The sequence below is a fragment of the Pristis pectinata genome, chromosome 15 (genome assembly GCF_009764475.1).
Source record: "Pristis pectinata isolate sPriPec2 chromosome 15, sPriPec2.1.pri, whole genome shotgun sequence".
NCBI lineage: Eukaryota > Metazoa > Chordata > Chondrichthyes > Rhinopristiformes > Pristidae > Pristis > Pristis pectinata.
This window is the reverse complement of record NC_067419.1, coordinates 23,821,046-23,840,520: the sequence shown is the minus strand read 5'-3', so window position 1 is coordinate 23,840,520 and position 19,475 is coordinate 23,821,046. Positions and strand designations below refer to the sequence as shown.

The 19,475-nt window shown below is 38.6% G+C and overlaps 1 protein-coding gene across 4 annotated transcripts in view; it reads right to left on the bottom strand.

Annotated features, from left to right (window-relative positions):
• Positions 1-1,384: 1,384 nt before the first annotated feature.
• The window catches only part of LOC127578465 (uncharacterized), an 81,425-nt gene continuing 63,334 nt past the window's right edge, over positions 1,385-19,475 (bottom strand). For 2 of the 4 annotated variants that reach the window (XM_052030528.1, XM_052030529.1), the window contains 2 exons: positions 5,538-5,585; positions 1,385-3,004 (listed from right to left, as the gene is read on the bottom strand). In XM_052030528.1, coding sequence (XP_051886488.1) covers positions 2,096-3,004; positions 5,538-5,543 — 915 coding nt within the window. In that variant the 5' untranslated portion in view covers positions 5,544-5,585 and the 3' untranslated portion in view covers positions 1,385-2,095. Of the gene's footprint in view, positions 3,005-5,537; positions 5,586-14,504; positions 14,555-19,475 lie in introns of those variants that run through there. The other 2 variants (XM_052030530.1, XM_052030532.1) reach the window with 2 other exon arrangements.

Below are 19,475 nucleotides of genomic sequence, written 5' to 3'. Positions count from 1 at the left end.
TATGGCATTTAAGAGATTCCTCAATATTGCCAAGGGGACTTCAAGCAGGTCTTAGGCCCTTATTTTCATATGCAACTAATCTAATGCTTGCTTCCCCTGTGCAAATCTGGCTGATAGGAACATTTTGAAAACGTTGGTAATCTTTTAATTTTTTTAACTGGGTACATCAAATTTCAAAGCAATAAAATGTAATTTTAGTTCAAATTCATGGAAGCAAGTTTGAAGGACTGGTTCTGTGCATATCTACTACTTACATAACCACATAACTCAATATGGTGATTACATTACCTGAGCATTTATCTGAAAAATATATACTTCTAAGTCAGTTCAAATTAGAAGAGTTTTGTTTATTGTGCTTCTAAGCTTATATTTCTTCCATTATTTCCTTCTTGCTTCAATTATTTAGCACAATGAGCTTTGGGTCTTTTATTTCAATCAAATTAGAAAATTGTCAGTACCAGTTATACTAAACAACAGCTTTGTCAGGGTGATGCCACACAGAAAGTCATGTTAGCGTTCAAGTATAATTAACACTTTGTTTAGTGAAGTGGAATAATATGCTTATGTAGTTGAAAATTGACCCTTTCCACTGCCTCTTGTCATTTTGACCAAGTTCTATTCCCCTTTATCTTTAAAGTAATTTTACAGTAAAAGCAGGCATCATTAAAGAATTCAACTTAGTTTTAAAATGATAAGCATCAGTTAGTTAGAGTTGAGAGCACTGCATTGTAATCCAAACTTTCCTGGTGTAGACAGAGATTACTCAGTTATCTCTGGACAAGTGGCAATCTAGTCTTGCAATTCCATTCACAGCAACTGTGTTTCATACATGCGCATACAAATATCAAATTAATAATATGTATTCAAATGAGTTTTATTTGACAGAATTTTCTCAATTTCCAACCATTTTAACAAATACTGCACAAGTTTTTTGTCTTGTGTCCCACTACTCTTGTATATATTGTCTGGCATCAGATAAAAAACAGCAAGTGGAACATTAAAAATGAACTCAACTGATCCATGCAGGCAAAACCAGAACCAATAACAAGTTTACATAAAATTGTATAGATTTATGGAAACTACGCCTCAAAGAATTTCTCACAGTTAAATGTTCAAAAACAGAATTTTGCATTCAGGTAAAATAATTGCAAGATATTGTGAAGTAGCTAATATATTTTTAAAGTAAAACAAAGTTATAGAGAAGCAATGACAAGAGAGTCTACAAATTTTCTAAGAAACCTTTCCTTTAATCTCCTCATTCTGAATCCAGAATTGAATGATGGTTTTAAGAAATTCTTTGTAAAAATATGCAAATGTTTTCTTCAAGATGACATGCACAAAATATTGTGCTTAATTTGGTAAATGTAGAACCATTTAGCTTGATTATCGATTTCTTCTCCAGACTTTAGAATATCCTTTCTCCCATCCATATATTTTTCTCTGACAGTGTAACCAAATAAACTGTTTTTAGGCTTCTGGTGATGCAGATCTGCTTCACATTGTCATAACCAATAAGAGGATAGCCTGGGATAACATAATGGAAAGTACCTGCTCAGCCTGTACCACTAGTTTGACTGAAGTGAAAGAAAGACTTGCATTTATAAAGCACTTCATATTCCTTTCAGAATGTCTCAAAGTGCTTTACAACTAGTGATGAAGTGATGATGTAAAGTAAAAATTGCTGTACCAAATTTGCACAGTACAAGCTCTCATATACAACCTGTTAATGCCCAAATAATCTATTTACATAATGATGGGTAAAGAAAAATTATTGGTCAGGACACTTCTGTCTTCCTTTAAAATAGTACTATGAAATCAGAATCAGGTTTGTTAGCACAGACATATGTCGTGAAATTTGCTGTTTTGCAACAGCAATACAATACAAGCCATTAAAATTACTGTAAGTTACAAAAATAAATAAATAGTGCAAAGAGGAATAACGAGGTACTGTTCATGGGGTCATGGATCATTCAGAAATCTGATGGTGGAGGGGAAGATGCTGTTCCTAAAACACTGAGTGTGGGTCTTCAGGTTCCTGTACCTCCTCCCTGATGGTAGTAACACAAAGAGGGATTGTCCCAGATGGTAAGGGTCCTTAATGATGGATGCCACCTTCTTGAGAAGATGTCCTCGATGGTGGGGAGGGTTGTGCCCGTGATGGAGTGGCTGAGTCTACAACGCTCTGCAGCCTCTTTCGATCCTGCACAATGGAGCCTCCATACCAGACGGTGATGCAACCAGTCAGAATGCTCTCCACCGCACATCTGTAGAAATTTGCAAGAGTCTTTGGTGACATACCAAATCTCCTCAAACTCCTAATGAAGTAGAGCCGCTGCTGTGCCTCCTTCGTGATTGTATCAATGTGTTGGGCCCAGGATAGATCCTCTGAGATGTTGACGCCCAGGAACTTGAAGCTGCTCGCCCTTTCCACTGTTGACCTCTCAATGAGGACTGGTGTGTGTTCTCCCGACTTCCCCTTCCTGAAGTCCACAGTCAATTCCTTGGTCTTGCTGACGTTGAGTGCGAGGTTGTTGTTGTGACACCACTCAACCAGCCAATCTATCTCACTCCTGTAAGCCTCCTCATCGCCATCTGATATTCTGCCAACAACAGTGGTGTCATTGGCGAAGTTATAGATGGCGCTTGAGCTGTGCCTAGCCACACAGTCATGAGTGTAGAGAGAGTACAGCAGTGGGCCTGTGTTGATTGTCTGCAAGGAGGAGATGTTATTACCAATACGCCCTGACTGTGGTCTCCCAATAAGAAAGTCAAGGATCCAGTTGCAGAGGGAGGTACAGAGGCCCAGATTTTGAAGTTTGTTGATTAGTACTGAGCGGATGATGGTGTTGAACACCGAGCTGTAATCGATAAACAGTATGTCTTGCTGTTTTCTAGATTCTTTTGTGTCTACCTGAGAGACCAAATAGAGCAAAAAGCAAAAAAAAACTGCAGATGCTGTAAATCTGAAATAAAAGCAGAAAATTCTGGAAGTACTATGGAAGTTCTGTGGAGAGAGAAAAACATATTGATGTTTCAGGTTGATTACCTTTTATCAGAACAAATAGGGCCTTGATTTAATGCGTTTTCCAAAACACACCATCTCAGATATTGTAGCAGTTCCTCAGTGCTGCACCAAAGTGCTAGCCTAGATTTTTGCAAGTTTTGAGTTTAGTGTCAAGCTGGAACTTTCTGATTCAGACAGAAGAGTTCTATTAGCTGGACCACAAATTGGAGTTATTCTCACCAATGAGTTACTTAACACTGGATTTGAATGCAATCTGAGTTGGTACAGCAAAAAAGTACAAACAAAGTGAAATATTGTCAGAGGAGGCATCCTGTGGATACTGAGCTCCCTTGTACCTATAATGGAAATTCAAGTGAATGTTAAAGGCCTCTAGGTATCGAAGAAAAGTAGGCTGTTACCCAGTGTTTTTTCCGCAACCAAAAACAGATTAATAATGACAATCATTTCCTTTACAAATGCTATGGGTGCTGGGTTTCAGAAATAAAAATCATAAAATGCTGGAAATACTATTCAGGCCAGGCACCACCTATGGAAAGAAGATCAGAGTAAATCAGACCAAGGACTTCATCAAAATTGGCTTTGATCAGAGTTCTAATGCAAGTTCACTGATCTAAAACAATAATGGTTTAGCTCTTCACATATAGCTTGACTTCTGAGTATTTTGAGCATTTTGAGCATTCTCTGCTTTTAAATTAGAGCTATCTTGTATATATATGACACAGGTTTTCAAAGTGAGAAATTCAAACGTATATCCAACTCTATCATAAAATACAATCATATACCAGACAGAACAATTTGTATAGCCTTATAAATATTTACTGACTTTGGATTTCTTTAAAGTACTGTTATTGTATATAGCATAGCCATTCAATATTCAAGCTACACTGCATATTCCGTTATATCAACTGTGTCATACCAATGTTGTATGGCATTGTATTCACTCAAGATTTGCAATTTCAACTTTGCATAGTAGAATGAGAATAAATGGGACCTTAGAGATCACACTTCAGAATGAAACAAGGCTAGATATATTAGTTTTTGTTTTGATCATCAGTTCCAATCTCATTAAATGTTGTGAAAGAGGATATTTGCGACGACAAAGGTATTCCAACAAAGGCATTCGTCAGAACACCTAACCATCTTTTCAAGTCACCTTTTCCTGATCACCTTGCAACTTGCAGAAACCGCAGCCAATTATGGTGGAAATGATCCCCAAGTTGCTGTAAATGGCTTTTATAAATAGCTTTCAAGTGTGGGGAATTCACCTTTGATGCCCATTTCACTATGCAGAAAAGCAATAAGCCTTTGAACAACAAGTTCTTTGACAACAAGTCATATTTAATATATGAAAATTAAACTTGAAACAACTTTATCTTTTTTATAGTGGAATTTTCAGAGTCTTTAATGGAAACATTACTGTTTCAAATTTGCATTGGTTTGAAAACCAAATTCAATGACAATATGAAAGGTTGAACAGGTTAGGACTTTATTCCCCGGAGCACTGGAGAATGTGGGGAGATCAAAATTATGAAAGGTATACAAAATTATGAGGGGTATAGATAGGGTGAATGCATGCAGGTTTTTTCCCCTAAGGTTGGGTGAGACTAGAACTGGAGAACACAGGTTGAAGGTGAAAGGTGAAATATATAAGGGGAATCTGAGAGGAAACTTCTTCACTTAAAGAGTGGTGCAAGTGTGGAACGAGCTGCCAGCGGAAGTCGTAGATGTGGGTTCAATTGTAACATTTAAGAAAAGTTTGGATAAGTATATGGGTGGGAGGGCTTTGGAGGGATATGGTCTAGGCACAGGTAGTTGGGACTAGGCAGAAGATCAGGTTGGCGTGGACTAGATGGGCCAAATGTTTCAATGTTGCAGTACTCTATGAAAAAAGACTACAAGATTGCACAGTATGGTTTATCTCCAATCAAATGCAAAGACAACCATTAAAGGATTATTTTGCATTATAGGAATTCACCATGGTTAGCCATTCCTATTAGCCAGTTCTTCATGGTGCAGCAATGGACTGGAACGCGCCCCCATGTTTACCTTTTATGCCTCAGAAGTCCTCCTCCCCAGGGACCAAGCTAATCCCTACCCACCAATGCCCTCCCTAAATTTTAAATTTCCCCGACATCACTCTGATCCTCCCCTTGACCCTCTGATCTTTCCCAAAAATCTCTGTTGAGACATTGACGTTCTGATCTCCCAACTAACCTAGTGATCATTGAAGACTCCCAATGGAAGCCTGATCACCAACACACTTAGAATTTCTAGGCTAAGTTTTTGAAAATAGATTATGCAGCACAAGAATTTTCTTTGAGTTTACGTTACTAAAAAAGATGTCTGTATCTTTTCCAGAAGCAATAATAGGCACAACTATTTGCCATTCTCATCTAATTGTAAATGCAGGAACTGTGCAATTTGGAACCATGCAATCTAATTTCTCTAAATCTTTACATTTATAAACACATCACATCGTGACCGATATAAAGCATAAATGTTAAAAACTCACTTGCATTCATGTCTCTTCACATCTGTTCAATTTCATCATGAAGAATATCTGGTTAAAATATTCAAATAATCATTAAAATATGTTGCAAGTTCGATAGTTTTCTTACAAGTTAAGCTCACAAATTAAAGAAAAACTTTATAATATCATTGGTAAGAAACAGGAAGAGATTCGAACTGCTACTGAAAATTTATGAAATTTCTGAATCATAACTATCCCATAACTATCTGAATCAGAATGATGTAACTTCACAATTTAATTTGCCAGCAAAGAATTTTAAGGACCTTTAACAATTAATTGAAGAGTGTAGCTACCAAAGAAAATGTAGTTTTTATTTTTCAAGTATAGTTATTACTCATTATTAATAAATGTATTCCATAAGATGCAGGCATAATCTAAATATATACCTTTTAACTAATGTTTAGTAACAAAGCTAGCCATATCCTGATGATTCAGGAATGATACAGCTTACAAATACCCATCCAGTTGGATCCAAAACCTCTCCCTACCCTCCCACCTGTTTTTTAGAAAAAGCAGGAACAAATACTACAACCTCTCCAGGGGAACAGCTGCTGAGACTGGAAAACACAACAATACTAAAATATTTTTAGTGTAATATAAAAACATACTGTAAACAACAAGCTATGGGGTAAAATTTTCATAACTTCAATGTGAATGGAAACAAAGAAAGAAAAGATTCCAGAGGATGGTCACTTTTTCCCCCACCATGTTTTTTTGCCATTTTTCATAACTATGAGACAAATAAGGGACAGGCATCTGTCACCTCAAATTAAAAATGGTCAATAAGAATAATAGGGATAAACTCCAAACTGCTAAAAAATGTTTACTCAATGAGAAGCTGAATCAGCACATCATGAATTACAGTCACCTACAGCAGTTTGATTAACAAGTTTAAATTATAGAAGAAAGTACCTAGTCATCTCCACTGGCTGTAATGTTGTCACAAAATGCAAATGAGCAAATATTGTATTGAAATTTCTATAGCAAGAAAAATGAATAATCTTTTCCTGTTTATTAACTGTAGTGCAGTAGTGACCAAGATCAGAGATGATGATAATGGTAACTATGGGGTAGCATGATCACAATCAGGGAAAAGGTGTACCTCCATTCCTCCCTGCACCAGATTCAATCAATTATTTTTTTTAAAACGAATACCATTTAATACCCTTTTGGTTTCAGTCAGCAGTGATCCTCTTATGGATTACTTGTTAGGCTATATGTGGATCTGGCTTTCCTGGATACATCCAGCACTAGAAATAGCCAAGTCAAGGCAAACCAACAATGTAGGCCATCAAACAGCTGGTATTCTATTTCAATACATTTTTAAAATGCCAAATGATGTTTCAGATGCCTATATTTTGCCCATGCCAATAGGGTGGCGTCATATTTCCAGCCTATATCGAGAATGTTCTTCTGACCATTATACTGGAAGCTTGGACAAAATTTGTGCCAGAGAAAGTTACAGGACCAATGAATTTGAAGGTCTACTTTTGATGTACTTTTTAAAGAGAAAAAATATTAATCATATAGTTCCAGTCTACTCTTTCTGCATGGTTTGACAAGATTGTGTTTCATGCAGAGGAATGCATGTTGAATGGATCAGTATCTAAACAAACGACAGATAGTTTAAAAATCTGCTAGAAAGAATTACTAATGGATTCATTAACAAATTCATAATCTAAAAAGAGCAGCAGAAGTTGCTTTGTTTAAAAAAATTATTGGATCTTGAATAAGACCACTAATGATAAACTGTTCAAAGAAATTTTTCTCATGAAGGACAAAACAGATCAACAGATATTCATCCTTATTTGTAAAAAAATTCCTGGGAGCTGAATTAAAAACAATAGTTACTGCATATAAATGACACCCGATGATTGAAAACAGAATCCATGATGCAAACATACCTTTCCAATGTCAATTTGCTAAAAAGTCTCTGCTGTAAAATAGATTATAGCATCATTTAATAGGCAATGCTGATTTCATGCCAGCACTGCCATTTTTAATCTCTACATTCCAGCAAATACATGATCTCAACTTTACACAGCTTTGTCTTCTCATGTCCATCCACCAAAGTGGATGAATATAATGCTAAGTTTCCAAAAGAAATTGCACGTTAGCTTCACATGGCAAGCACAGGTATAATGCCAATTCATTACATTGATACTTGGCTGAACAATATGGATACAGAGACAATTTGAGGACTATATGGTCCATTTTTCCTCCTCTCCTGCAGGAAGATGCTCAGTCATTCTAATGCTCATGCTGACCCACTGTCATGGTCTGTGAATTTCGCCTGGTAGAAACATAGATGGTGCTGACTACCTGTACTTTCCTGAGGAAATTCCTACACAACTTTGTTTTTCTGCAGAGGGGACCACCTAGTGGGCATCAGACATCATCCGCTTGCTTTTTCCTGTTTCATTGGCTGACCACAGCTCTCTGAATGTTTGGTGGTATTATTCCAGCCAGAATATACAAGCTGTTGATGCTTATTGACTTAATGCAGCCAGTAATGATTCTGCAGCTGTCATTCAGCTGTTAACTTTTTTTGCATGGGCTGAATGTTCCCATACCAGACATGCAAACTCAGTACCAGGAGTTACACAGAGTGAGCACTGAGGTTCTAATTAAGCAGTTAATTTTGTCTTCACCAGTTAAATGGAACACAGAACCCCACATCAATTCTGTTAAAGGGATCATTAACTGCATATTGTTTGTTGCTAGATAAATCATTCTGATTGCTGGTGCAATCGTAAATATTTTGGTGCACTACTATTCTTAGCTGAAGTTTAAATATTCTACAGCAGTGCATTGGTTACTGCTGAAGTATATTTTGGTCAATTAAAAGACCAGCATGAATAAAATGTTTCTGGAGATGGGTGACCTAACAGTGCTTCTTCCAGGAATTGAGCACTACTTGCAGAAAGTAGAGAACCCAAGCAGTGAAGCAGAAGTTTCCAGAGGAACAAGCAGATGAAGGAGAAGCTCCCACCGGTAAACCATATCCACCAACAATATTTTTTTACCCCAACCAAAGCAAATATCAAATTTATAAAATGTATTCACTTCCAATATATTGTGGCTTATACACTCTAACTGCTGCTAATCATAACTTCAGCTTCAAAGCCTGGATTACAAAATGCCTATGGCTCCCAAGCTGATTAGATTGTGAATCTTAAATATGCTTAGTTTCTTCAATTCTGCTCTGCAAATTTAACTAAAATCTGAGTTTACAGGACACAGATGAATAGGGGACAACACCTGTGGTCTCTGTACAAAGAATGGTAGTTTCATAGTCTTCACTCTTTTCACAGCCAGGCAGGCAGAGTAAGCACAAGGAATTGAATGGATTACAGACACTTCCGTGGTCTAAGGTGCCATTGAATGCATACACATTGCCTTGCGTGAGCATCTTAACACCAGCATTTTCATGCAGTGAAAGGGATTCCACATACAAGTAAACAGGAGCAGTAATAGGCCACCTGGTCACTCAAGCCTACACCACCATTCAATATGCTCATGGCTTATCTGCCCCAAGCCTCAACTCCTCTGCAATGCCAGTTTCCTGATTTTCAATAATCTATCTGCCTCCACTTTAAAGACCCCCACAGTGATCTAACCTTTCTAGCCTCAAGCCACAGCCCTTCAGGGTAGAGAATTCCAAAAATTTACCACATTCACCGAAAAGAAATTTCTCATCATGCAGCTGTGTTCTCTCAGTTGAGACTCTCCCACTAAGAGACACTTCTCAATATCTACTCATCTGTGCTCCCTTAGGACCTTATGTTTCAATAAGATCACCCCTCATTCTTCTAAACTCCAAAGAATACAGATCTAGTTGAACAGCCCACGATAAAGACCTAGTATATGATAACAGGAAGTGTATTATGCAAATTAATGCCAGTTATCTATCTAGCTGTCATGATTTCTTTATTCTGTGATAGTCCTATGAGTCACTAGTATTGTCCTACCACAACAAGGCAAACACTGGCTCTTGTGAGAAGGATTATCCATTATCACATGGCACACCTGAATTTAAAAATAATCAATGATTGTGTTACAGTGAGAAGAAAGGAGCAAGTAGGAAATGCTTGCTAACATTGGGGGATGAGAAGAATATTACATAGGTAGCCTCAGCATTGATTGCTCCAATGCTGCCAATGGCCTCAGCATCAGTGATGCCTCTTCATGGCCAGCATAGAGTTCTCTGCCAAAGTTGAAACTTGCAAGTGTGCTTACCCTTGTCCAATTCTTTTCTGTTTCCTCCCATTATTCTCCCTGTTATATGTCAGTGAGTAACACTTATATGATTTGGTTATGGTTTAATATCTGCCAGTGTGTGCAAGCCAGGAGTGCTGTTGCAGTCTAAAATGTTTAAAAGGTGAAGAAAAGGACAAAAGATGAATGATAGGAATAAAGTTTGTTGATAGGCAAAAGAGGTATAAGGGGCTGTCTAATAAGGAAAGATTCAGTAGATTGGGTTTGTATTCTCTAAAGTTTTGAAGAATGAACTGTTCTTATTGAAGCATATAGAATTTCGTGGGAGCTTAACAGGGTAGATGCTATAAGGATGTTCCTAGGGAAGTCTAGAACTAGATCACATAGTCTCAGTTTAAAAAGTGACCCAGCTAGGACCTTGGGTAAAGAGGAATTTCTTGTTTCAGAGTTGCTGCGATTGAATTTTGGACTACAGGAGGACTAAAGAGTTATGGGGATCAGCAGGAAGCTGAAGTTGCTATGATCTTATTGAATGGTAGAGCAGACGAGGTACCACAAGGCCTACTACTGTTATTTCTTATGTTCTGTGTGAAGTGATAGAGGCACTTGAGACGTTAAGAGCCCCTTCATCTAAATCATGAATCTACATTGTAAGTAGCCGAGGCTTCAGCATTGAGCACAATGGCATGTCATTAGTTAACTTGCCAACCTGAATATGACACATTAATCCTTGCTCTCACTTCCATGTAATTGGGATCTCCAACAACTATTTCGTCACTCAATATGCCAGACTTTGCCACGGCATGGCTTTTGAATTTCAAGTGGTAATTTACCATGGCAACATACCAGCATCCCTGGCAATCAGCATCTATATCAAGCAGAAATCACACTAGCTCCTCAGTTTCTCTTGAGGCTCACTGGTATGACCAATGCTCAGTGTCCACTATACAAGCACTTCGAGAACCAATTGTGAACAGGAAATAACATCAATCAGACACTGAATGACTGGGAGACTCCCAATGTAGCAGAGCTGGTATTATACTCTGCAACTGGGAAATGTCTCATGTTCAAGACTGTGTATGTACAAGTATATACATAATTTTGTGTGTTGATTACATATCAAGACAGAATCTGAAAGGGGAACCTTTAATAGAATGTTGTATACAGATTGTCATTAACCATGCAATTTCCATGTGCACCATGCTCTAGCACATAATAAGACCATAAGATATAGGAGCAGAATTAGGCCATTTGGCCCATTGAGTCTACTCTGCAGTTCAATCATGGCTGATTTTTTTCAACCTCATTCAAATGCCTTCTCCCTGTAACCCTTAACCCCCTTACCAATCAAGAACCTATCGAGCTCTGCCTTAAATACACACAATGACTTAGCCTCCACAGCCCTCCATGGCAACAATTTCCACAGATTCCACCCTCTGGCTAAAGAAAATCCTCCACATCTCAGTTTTAAGGAATGTCCCTTTACTCTGAGGCTGTGCCCTTGAATCCTAGACTCTCCTCCTAATGGAAACATCCTCTCCGTGTCCACTCTATCCAGGCCTTTCAGTATCCAGTAGGTTTCAATGAGAGACCCCCTCATCCTTCTGAACTCCATCGTGAACAGGTTCAGAAAGATCAAATATTCCTCATCTGTTAAGGCTTATATTTCTGGGATCAGTCTTGTGAACCTCCTCTGGACCCTCTCCAGGATCAGCACATCCTTCCTTAGATATGGGGCCCAAAATTGCTCACAATATTCCAAATGAAGTCTGACCAATGCCTTATAAAGCCTCAGCAGCACACCCTTGCTTTTATATTCTAGTCCTCTCAAAATGAATGCTAACATTGCATTCACCTTCTTTACTACCAACTCAACCTGCAAGTTAACCTTGAGGAAATCCTGAACTAGAACTCCCAAGTCCCTTTGCAACTCTGATTTCTGAATTTTCTCCCCATTTAGAAAATAGTCTACACCTTTATACTTCCTACTAAAGTGCATAACCCCACACTTCCTTACGCTGTATTCCATCTGCCACTTCTTTGCCCACTCTCCTAACCTGTCCAAGTCCTTCTGCAGACTCCCTGCCTCTGTGACACTATCTGTTCCTCCACCTATCTTGATATCGCCTGCAAACTTGACCACAGTTCCATCTGTTCCTTCATCCAGATCATCAATGTATAAAGTGAAAAGTTGCAGTCCCAACACTGACCGCTGCAGAACTCCACTAGTCACGGGCAGCCATCCTGAAAAGGACTCCTTTATCCCGACTCTCTGACTTCTGCCAGTCAACCATTCTTCTATCCATGCTAGTACCTTTCCTCTAACACCATGGGCTCTTATCTTGTTTAGCAGCCTCGTGTGCAGCACCTTGTCAAAGGCCTTCTGAAAATCCAGGTAAACAACATCCACTGACTCTCCTTTGTCTATCCTGCCTGTTACTTCCTCAAAGAATTCTAACAGATTTGTCAGGCAAGATCTCTCCTTAAGGAAACCATGATGACTTTGGCCTATTTTATCATGTGCTTCCAAGTACCTGAAACCTCATCCTTAATAATGGACTCTAAAATTTTACCAACCACGGAGGTCGGGCTAACTGGCTTATAATTTCCTGTCTTTTATCTCCTTCCCTTTTTGAACAGCAGTGTCACATTTGCGATTTTCCAGTCCTCTAAGAACCTCCCTGACTCCAGTGATTCTTGAAAGATCACTACTAATGCCTCCACATTCTCTCCAGCTACCTCTTTCAGAACTCTGGGATGTAGTCCATCTGGTCCAGTGATTTATCCACCTTCAGGCCTTTCAGCCTCCCCAGCACTTTCTCCTTAGTAATGTCCTCTATACTCACCTCTGCCCATCCCCCCCCCCCACCACCCACCCCCCCCCCCCCCCCCCCCCCGACCCCCAACTCTCGTGAATTTCTGGCATGTTACTGGTGTCTTCCACTGTGAAGACTGACACAAAATACTTATTTAGCTCCTCTGCCATTTCCCTGTTCCCATTACTACTTCTCCAGCATCATTTTCAGGTGATCCAATTTCCACTCTTGCCTCTCTCTTACCCTTTATTTATCTAATGAGCTCAGAAATGCCAGCAAGAATATTTCTTTATGCAGTACATGCTTTTTACCACATTCATGTGGAGCAGTCAGTGGTTTTAAACAGAGCACATAGGGAAAGTTTCTATCCAACTGTCTTTTCAATTCTCCCTCCATTAATGTGGGAAAAAAATCATAGCCTGCAATAGTATATTTCCCTTTCAAAGATGGTGGGAGTTAAGACTACATAAGGAAAACCAATCCACATTTTACCAATTTGTTCAAGATAGCATCAATCTGATTTTAGAACAAAATACACGTAGTATAATTTAGTTTGATGCAGAATTAGTCAAAGACTAAATTAATTTCCCAAAAAAAAGACACAAGTACTTTTGAGGGAGAAAAACATGTCTACTGATCAGTAATCAAATATTAAACTAAGAATTTATTACCTAGTTTAGTTTGCATTTCTTTTTGTTCTGTGCCTTGTGTCATATACAATGTCAGGTTTGGATTAACTCTAACTGTGATGATTTTTGCCATGATAAGTGGGAGACCAGCTGGCTCAATCAGCGGCATGTACATGATGAATACATAAATTTAAATGGATAAGCTTCAACCCTAGGACCACTCTCCCACTTCCTCTTTCTCACAATATATTAACAGGGAGGTATAAAACATGTAATTTGAATTCTTGGATAATCAAAGTAGCTTAAAAATTAGATTAATTAGTGCTCATTTTTCATATTCAAATTACACATACAAGCAAAATAACCAGAGTTGGATCATTTACTTTGATTAGGAATATGAAGTTGGTCAGACGCTTTTAACATTTATCTTAATTATGGAATAATAAATGTTGAATGTCACAGTATAGCAAATAATGGAAAGGTCATAGATTGATTCTACATGTTGGGTTGATGGAAGGATGAAATATGGGCGTGAGGAGAACCTTCAATTTATATAAAGATAAAAGTCTTTAATTGTAAATATATTGCTCATCTGTGAAAGAATGTAGTTCCCACATTGGCCTCATTAGCCACCTCAGAAGCCACAAAACTGGAGTAGAATCAAGTCATTCTCGGAGAAACAACCCCAACAGCACCTCTCAAATCTGCAAACACAAATGCAAAGAAGGATAAGTGCTGTAGGCACATGGTAACACCACCACCTGCAGGTTCCCCTCCAGTCCCACAACATCCCGAGTTGGAAATATATTCCTGTTCCTTCATTGTTGCTGGGTCCAAATCTTGGAATTTTCTATCCAACAGTACTGTGGACATGACTTCATGAGAAGCACTTGTAGTCATTCAAGATAGCGGCTTCACATCATCTGTAGAAGGGCAATAAATACTGACCTTTCCAATATCCCAAGAAATGAATAAATGTGAAAAAAGCAACAGGAAGCTGTTGAAGAGAATGCTTGACTGTTTGCAGGACCGCTTTGCATTGGGTGTAGGGTGAATGGGGTTTAATAGGAAAATGGCTTTTGCATTTGGATATTAGCACATCAGTGTGTATGATTACAGAAACATTAGCCACATCGTATTTCTTCTCCTCGTCCTCACCAGAATTACTTGAAGAGACTTCTGTAGGTCCAAACCTCACTATAGTACAATATTTTATAGAGCATAACACACTGCAGTCATTCTGGAGATTATGGATTGTAACTACTAAAGGGCACTTGCAGACCTACCTTGATAACCAAATTGCAGATTATGCATCCAAATTGGTTGTTTATCGACATTTCTTGTTGTTATATTGTTTTCATTGCATTGCTTTTAGCGTACAGTGTTTGGGTTCAATGGGTGCAGTCGGCCACATTTTAAATGAATAGTTCTCATCTCCAAATTGCCAGATGGTAATTTTGCTTTGAGATGAGGTATAAGGGAGGATTTTTGGCAGCTACCCAAAAATCCTGCACACACCTGTAAAATGATACTGTTGCGTTAGCTGAAAAGCTATGCGTCTCACAGAATGCAAGTCCTTGCAGTTGATGGTTGCACCTGGCTGATCCATGAATGTCACAATTACCACAGGCAGGCAGTTAATGATGATCATGTCTTTGGATATTCAGACACAGCCACGGACCTGAGCACCAGCTCATTCTGACCAACATCTTTGCAGGAAATATTGAGATATTTGCATGCTCTTGATAATAAGCCATCAGCCACATTTTAAGTGAATACTCTTTGTCTCCAAACTGCCAGATAGTAATTCTGTTTTGAGATGAGTGATAAGGGAGGATAAACTGCCTTTTGCATTTATGGATTTAAACTGTAAGAACCTGCAAATGTCACTGGCAAAGCCCTAGCCTTAATCAAAGGCAAAGGATGGCAGTGAATTCTATAACCATTGATAAACTGTGGCAACCAGTTCTATAACCACCAGCCACAAGACCTTGAAGCTCCTCAGACACTGGGGTCTTGACATATTGAGGAAACCTATCAAATGCCAGTACATCCAAAAGAACAAGTATGGCCTTCTGGAAGCTTCACCTTTCTATTGACTTACTTCTTCCTCTGGACTTGCAAGTCTGCAAAAACAATACAGTACAGGTTGTGCAGTTCCTGCTCCCAAGGCTCTTGCTCTAATTAGTGCTGGCTGTGCACCTGTGGCTATTAACATTTCTCCTCATCTAGATATCCAATGTGACACAGCAAAATGCGGCAGCCAAGCTGACCTGATAGATCAAAGTTGCCATGTGGAGATTTGAGGTACAATCCTCCAAAGTGATCAAAATAACAACTAAAATTGTCAAATTAACCTTGGTTTCAAAAATTTATCTACTGCTCCCGTCAAAAATCCAATAGCAGTTCCACAATTATTCCCTGTGGTAAATAATACCATTTCTGCAGTAAGAAATCTTTTCTAATACCTTTCTTAAGTATCAGCAAGTGAAAATTAAGGATCTCTCACCACTGGCCTACCAACCATACAAAATAGATGTTCAAAATCCTTCTGCATTTAAAGCTCTCTTCAATCCTCTTACCCTTCCCTAGTCCAATGAAAAAACTTGATATTTCTCCTCATTACTGTATAGTTTCTCATACCAGTTACCACCTTAATGGACCAGTTCTTCCTAGACTCAATCAAGGAACACTGAGGAATTTCCTTGAGAATTAGCTTGACTGGTTGCTATAACTTTGTCAGTAGAAATTCTGCTTATGGTTTTATCCAAGACTTCCACCAGCCTTCTACCAAAATAAAAGATGTACACTCTCTGAAGACAATATCTCTGATAAACTGAGGTCAGGGTTGCTGTGGGGATAAATTGTAAACAAGGTCAACTGGTTAAGAGAGAGACAGAGAACCTGAAAAAATGAACATAATCGTTATGAAACGAGGGCAGTTAGAGAGTGAGAACACAGACAAAATAATCTAAAGACTATGAAAGGCAGAGCTACAGGAAATGTCCAGAAGGACAGACAGTGCTGATTGAGAGAAACACAGCCAAATCACAGATGGACTGGCCAGTTCTGACACAGACCAAGAAAGCAAATTACCCAAAGTTGTAAGATTCGACAAAGTCTAGAAAACTGTTCCTCAAGCTTATGTTGGGCATTGTTACAACAGTCCCAAGACCACAGATAGATCAGAGCGGAAGTGGGACGGGGAAGTAAAGTAGCAGGCACCAGGAAGCTCAGAGTTGCCCCTGCGAACATTCCACAAAACAATCACCTATTCGAGGTTTGGAGCAATCAGCTATTCGAGGAGAGCACATTGTGAATGCCAAATGCACTTCGCAGATTGGAAGGAGTGAAAGTAAATCACTGGTTCATCCAGAATGACAATTTGGTTCCCTGGAGGAAGCGAAGGGGTGCGAGGACAGGTTTGCATCTCTCATGGTTGTATGGGAAAGTGCCATAACGGAATGGTTGGTGAAGATGGAAGAGCAAACCTGGGAGTTGAAGGGAATAGTCAGTGTGATGATGGAAAGCCGAGTGCGAGATCGATGGACTAACTACTCTATTTTTGTTAACAGATCGCAAAGATAGACCAGAAATTAGATGACATCCTGATTATGCTAAAAGACCAGCTTGCCATACAACACCTGCCACATTCCTCAGGTTCCACATTGTCAACTATCAAACACTCTGTCTCCACCTCAGAGACATGTGCAATGAATTCCGAAGCTTGAGGCTGCATAAGCAGTGTTTGCAATGTAAGCATCCATACTGGTGAATATTCTCAGAGTACTAGTGGAAAAAAAATCCAAATTAATGAAGGTTGCCCTTTTTCTTTGGGTAATATATATGATTTAATCGCTTTTGAAATCTATATGCTTTCTCTCTAAAACTTGTTTATTCTGCAAAAATGTCTGCATCTATCTGTACTTTAGCTAATTGATTCTAAATGTTTACAATGTGAATTTAAACTTTGTTAATGCTTTGCAAGTGAAGTTACTAAATTACCACCTAACACCCTCTCTTAGTTAATGAATCAGTTTTCCTCCATGTTGAAGACCACTGGGAAGAAGCACCGAAGTAGGAAGTTCCTTGGGTAAATGACTTCACAATCCATTTCCAAAGGTGGTTCACTGGCAAAGATCAATGTCTGCTAGACATGTCCTAAAGGATATTGCTGCCAGACTGGGCCTGTGGCAGGTTGTGGAAGAACCAATACCAGGGGGAAAAAAAAATTACTGAATCATTTTTTCCACCAGTCTGACTGTCATTGATGCATCTATTCACATCAACGTTAGTAGGAGGGACTGCCATAGAGCCTTTGTGGAGATAAAAGTCTTCACACTGGGGACCACCTGCATCAACTTGAGTAGAACATCAATACAGCTAAATTAGGTACATATGAAACATACCAGTGGCTCAAAACTGAACATACGAGGTAATGTGGGCCTTCTCGAACAGTAGAGTTATACTCCATCTTTTATCTTTTGCCCCGAGATAGTCCTCACTCTACCATTACCATCAAGTGGAAAGATTCACTCTGCTGGAAGAATGAAGAAAAATATACTAGGAGCATCACAAAGATAGCTAACAATTGAGATGCTGACTTGGTGAAACTACAAGTCAGGACTCCAAAAATGCTGAACAGAGGCAGCAGCATCCTAGAGACTAGATAAAGTGATCCAAAAAGAATAGATCTGCAGCCCTGCCACATCCATTTGTGAAACTGATGGATATCTAAATAAAAACAACCAAAAAGGGAGAAAACATCTCTTTTGTAAACTGTGCCAGAGATGCAATGGAAAAGCTGAGGTTGAAACGTTTGACATTCTGCCAGAAGTGCCAAGTGACCTCCTCCCAAGATCATCTTAGAAGCCAGAACACGGTCAATTAAATTAAATCCATGTAATATTCTTTAGCTACAACCTCAGAACACTAATCAAGTTTGTTAAACTTAATTTCTCTTTCAGAAATCCACGTGGACTCTGCCCAATCCTATCATTTTCTAAGTGTGCTGTTACCACTTAACAGATTTACAGTATATATTTTCCCTTTGGATGTCAGGCTAATTGGTCCCTAGTATCATGCTTTTCTTTCCCTCCTCACTTAAATATCGCAGTAACATTTTCTGTGAGAACCATTCTAGAGTCTATGGAATTTTGGAAGATGACAACTGGTGCATCCACTATTTCCACAGCTACTACCTTCAAAACTCTATTGTGCAGATCATCAGGTGCTGGGGATTCATCACCTTTTGATAATTGTTTAATTCTTTGCCATTTCATTAGTCCCTATTGTAACTTGTCCTACATCAGTCTGAAAGGGACCTGCATTAACTTTTGCTAATCTATTCCTTTTTGTATACCTCAGTAGTTTTTTTATTTACAGCTCGTTGTTATATTTCTCACTAAACTACTCATATTCTGTTTTGATGCTCCTTTGCTAAAGTCTAAAACAATCCTGATCCTCAGGCTCATTGGCTTTTTTTGGCAACTGTATAAGCTTTTACCTTCTGTTCAATATGTTTTTATTTTCTCTTGATTACCATGGCTGGCCACATTTCCTGTTTTCTTTTTGTCTTAAAATGCTGTATTTTACTTGTAAACTGGGGGTACAGGATCTTAAAATGCTAGCCATTGCCTCTTACTGTCGTATCTTTAAATTTTGTTTCCCCAGTCTAACATTGCCTCAAGCCTTCATAGGTTTGCTGTATTCAAATTTGAAACTCTGGTTTCAGATTGAACTAATTGACAAAGTTTTTTTTTAAATATTCTATTATATTAAGATCACCGTTCACTTTACTAAATTAACATTTAACCCTTTCTCATTACACAATACTAGGTCCAAAATATCTTGTTCATTCACTGGTTCCTCAACATACTGATCTAGAAAACCATTTCTCATACTGTACATTCCAAAAATTCATTCTTCACAATATCAGTGATAACTTGGTTTTCTTCATGTATATGTAGATTAATGGCCCCATGGTTATTGTACTGTACATGTTACACACACCTCTGATTTTCTGACATACTTTGCCCTTCATTATTACTAGTGTTTGGTGACCTGTAAGAAACACCCACCAATGTATTTTACTCGTTGTTTCATAGCCCCATCCAGATTAATTCCACTTGATTTTCTTTCTACTGCTTTTATCCCTTATATAATGAAAAATTCAGGGCTACCCAGCCTCCTTTTCAAAAAGTTATGTATCCTGGATTATTTAATTCATGACCTTGGTGGTTTGCAATCATCTATGT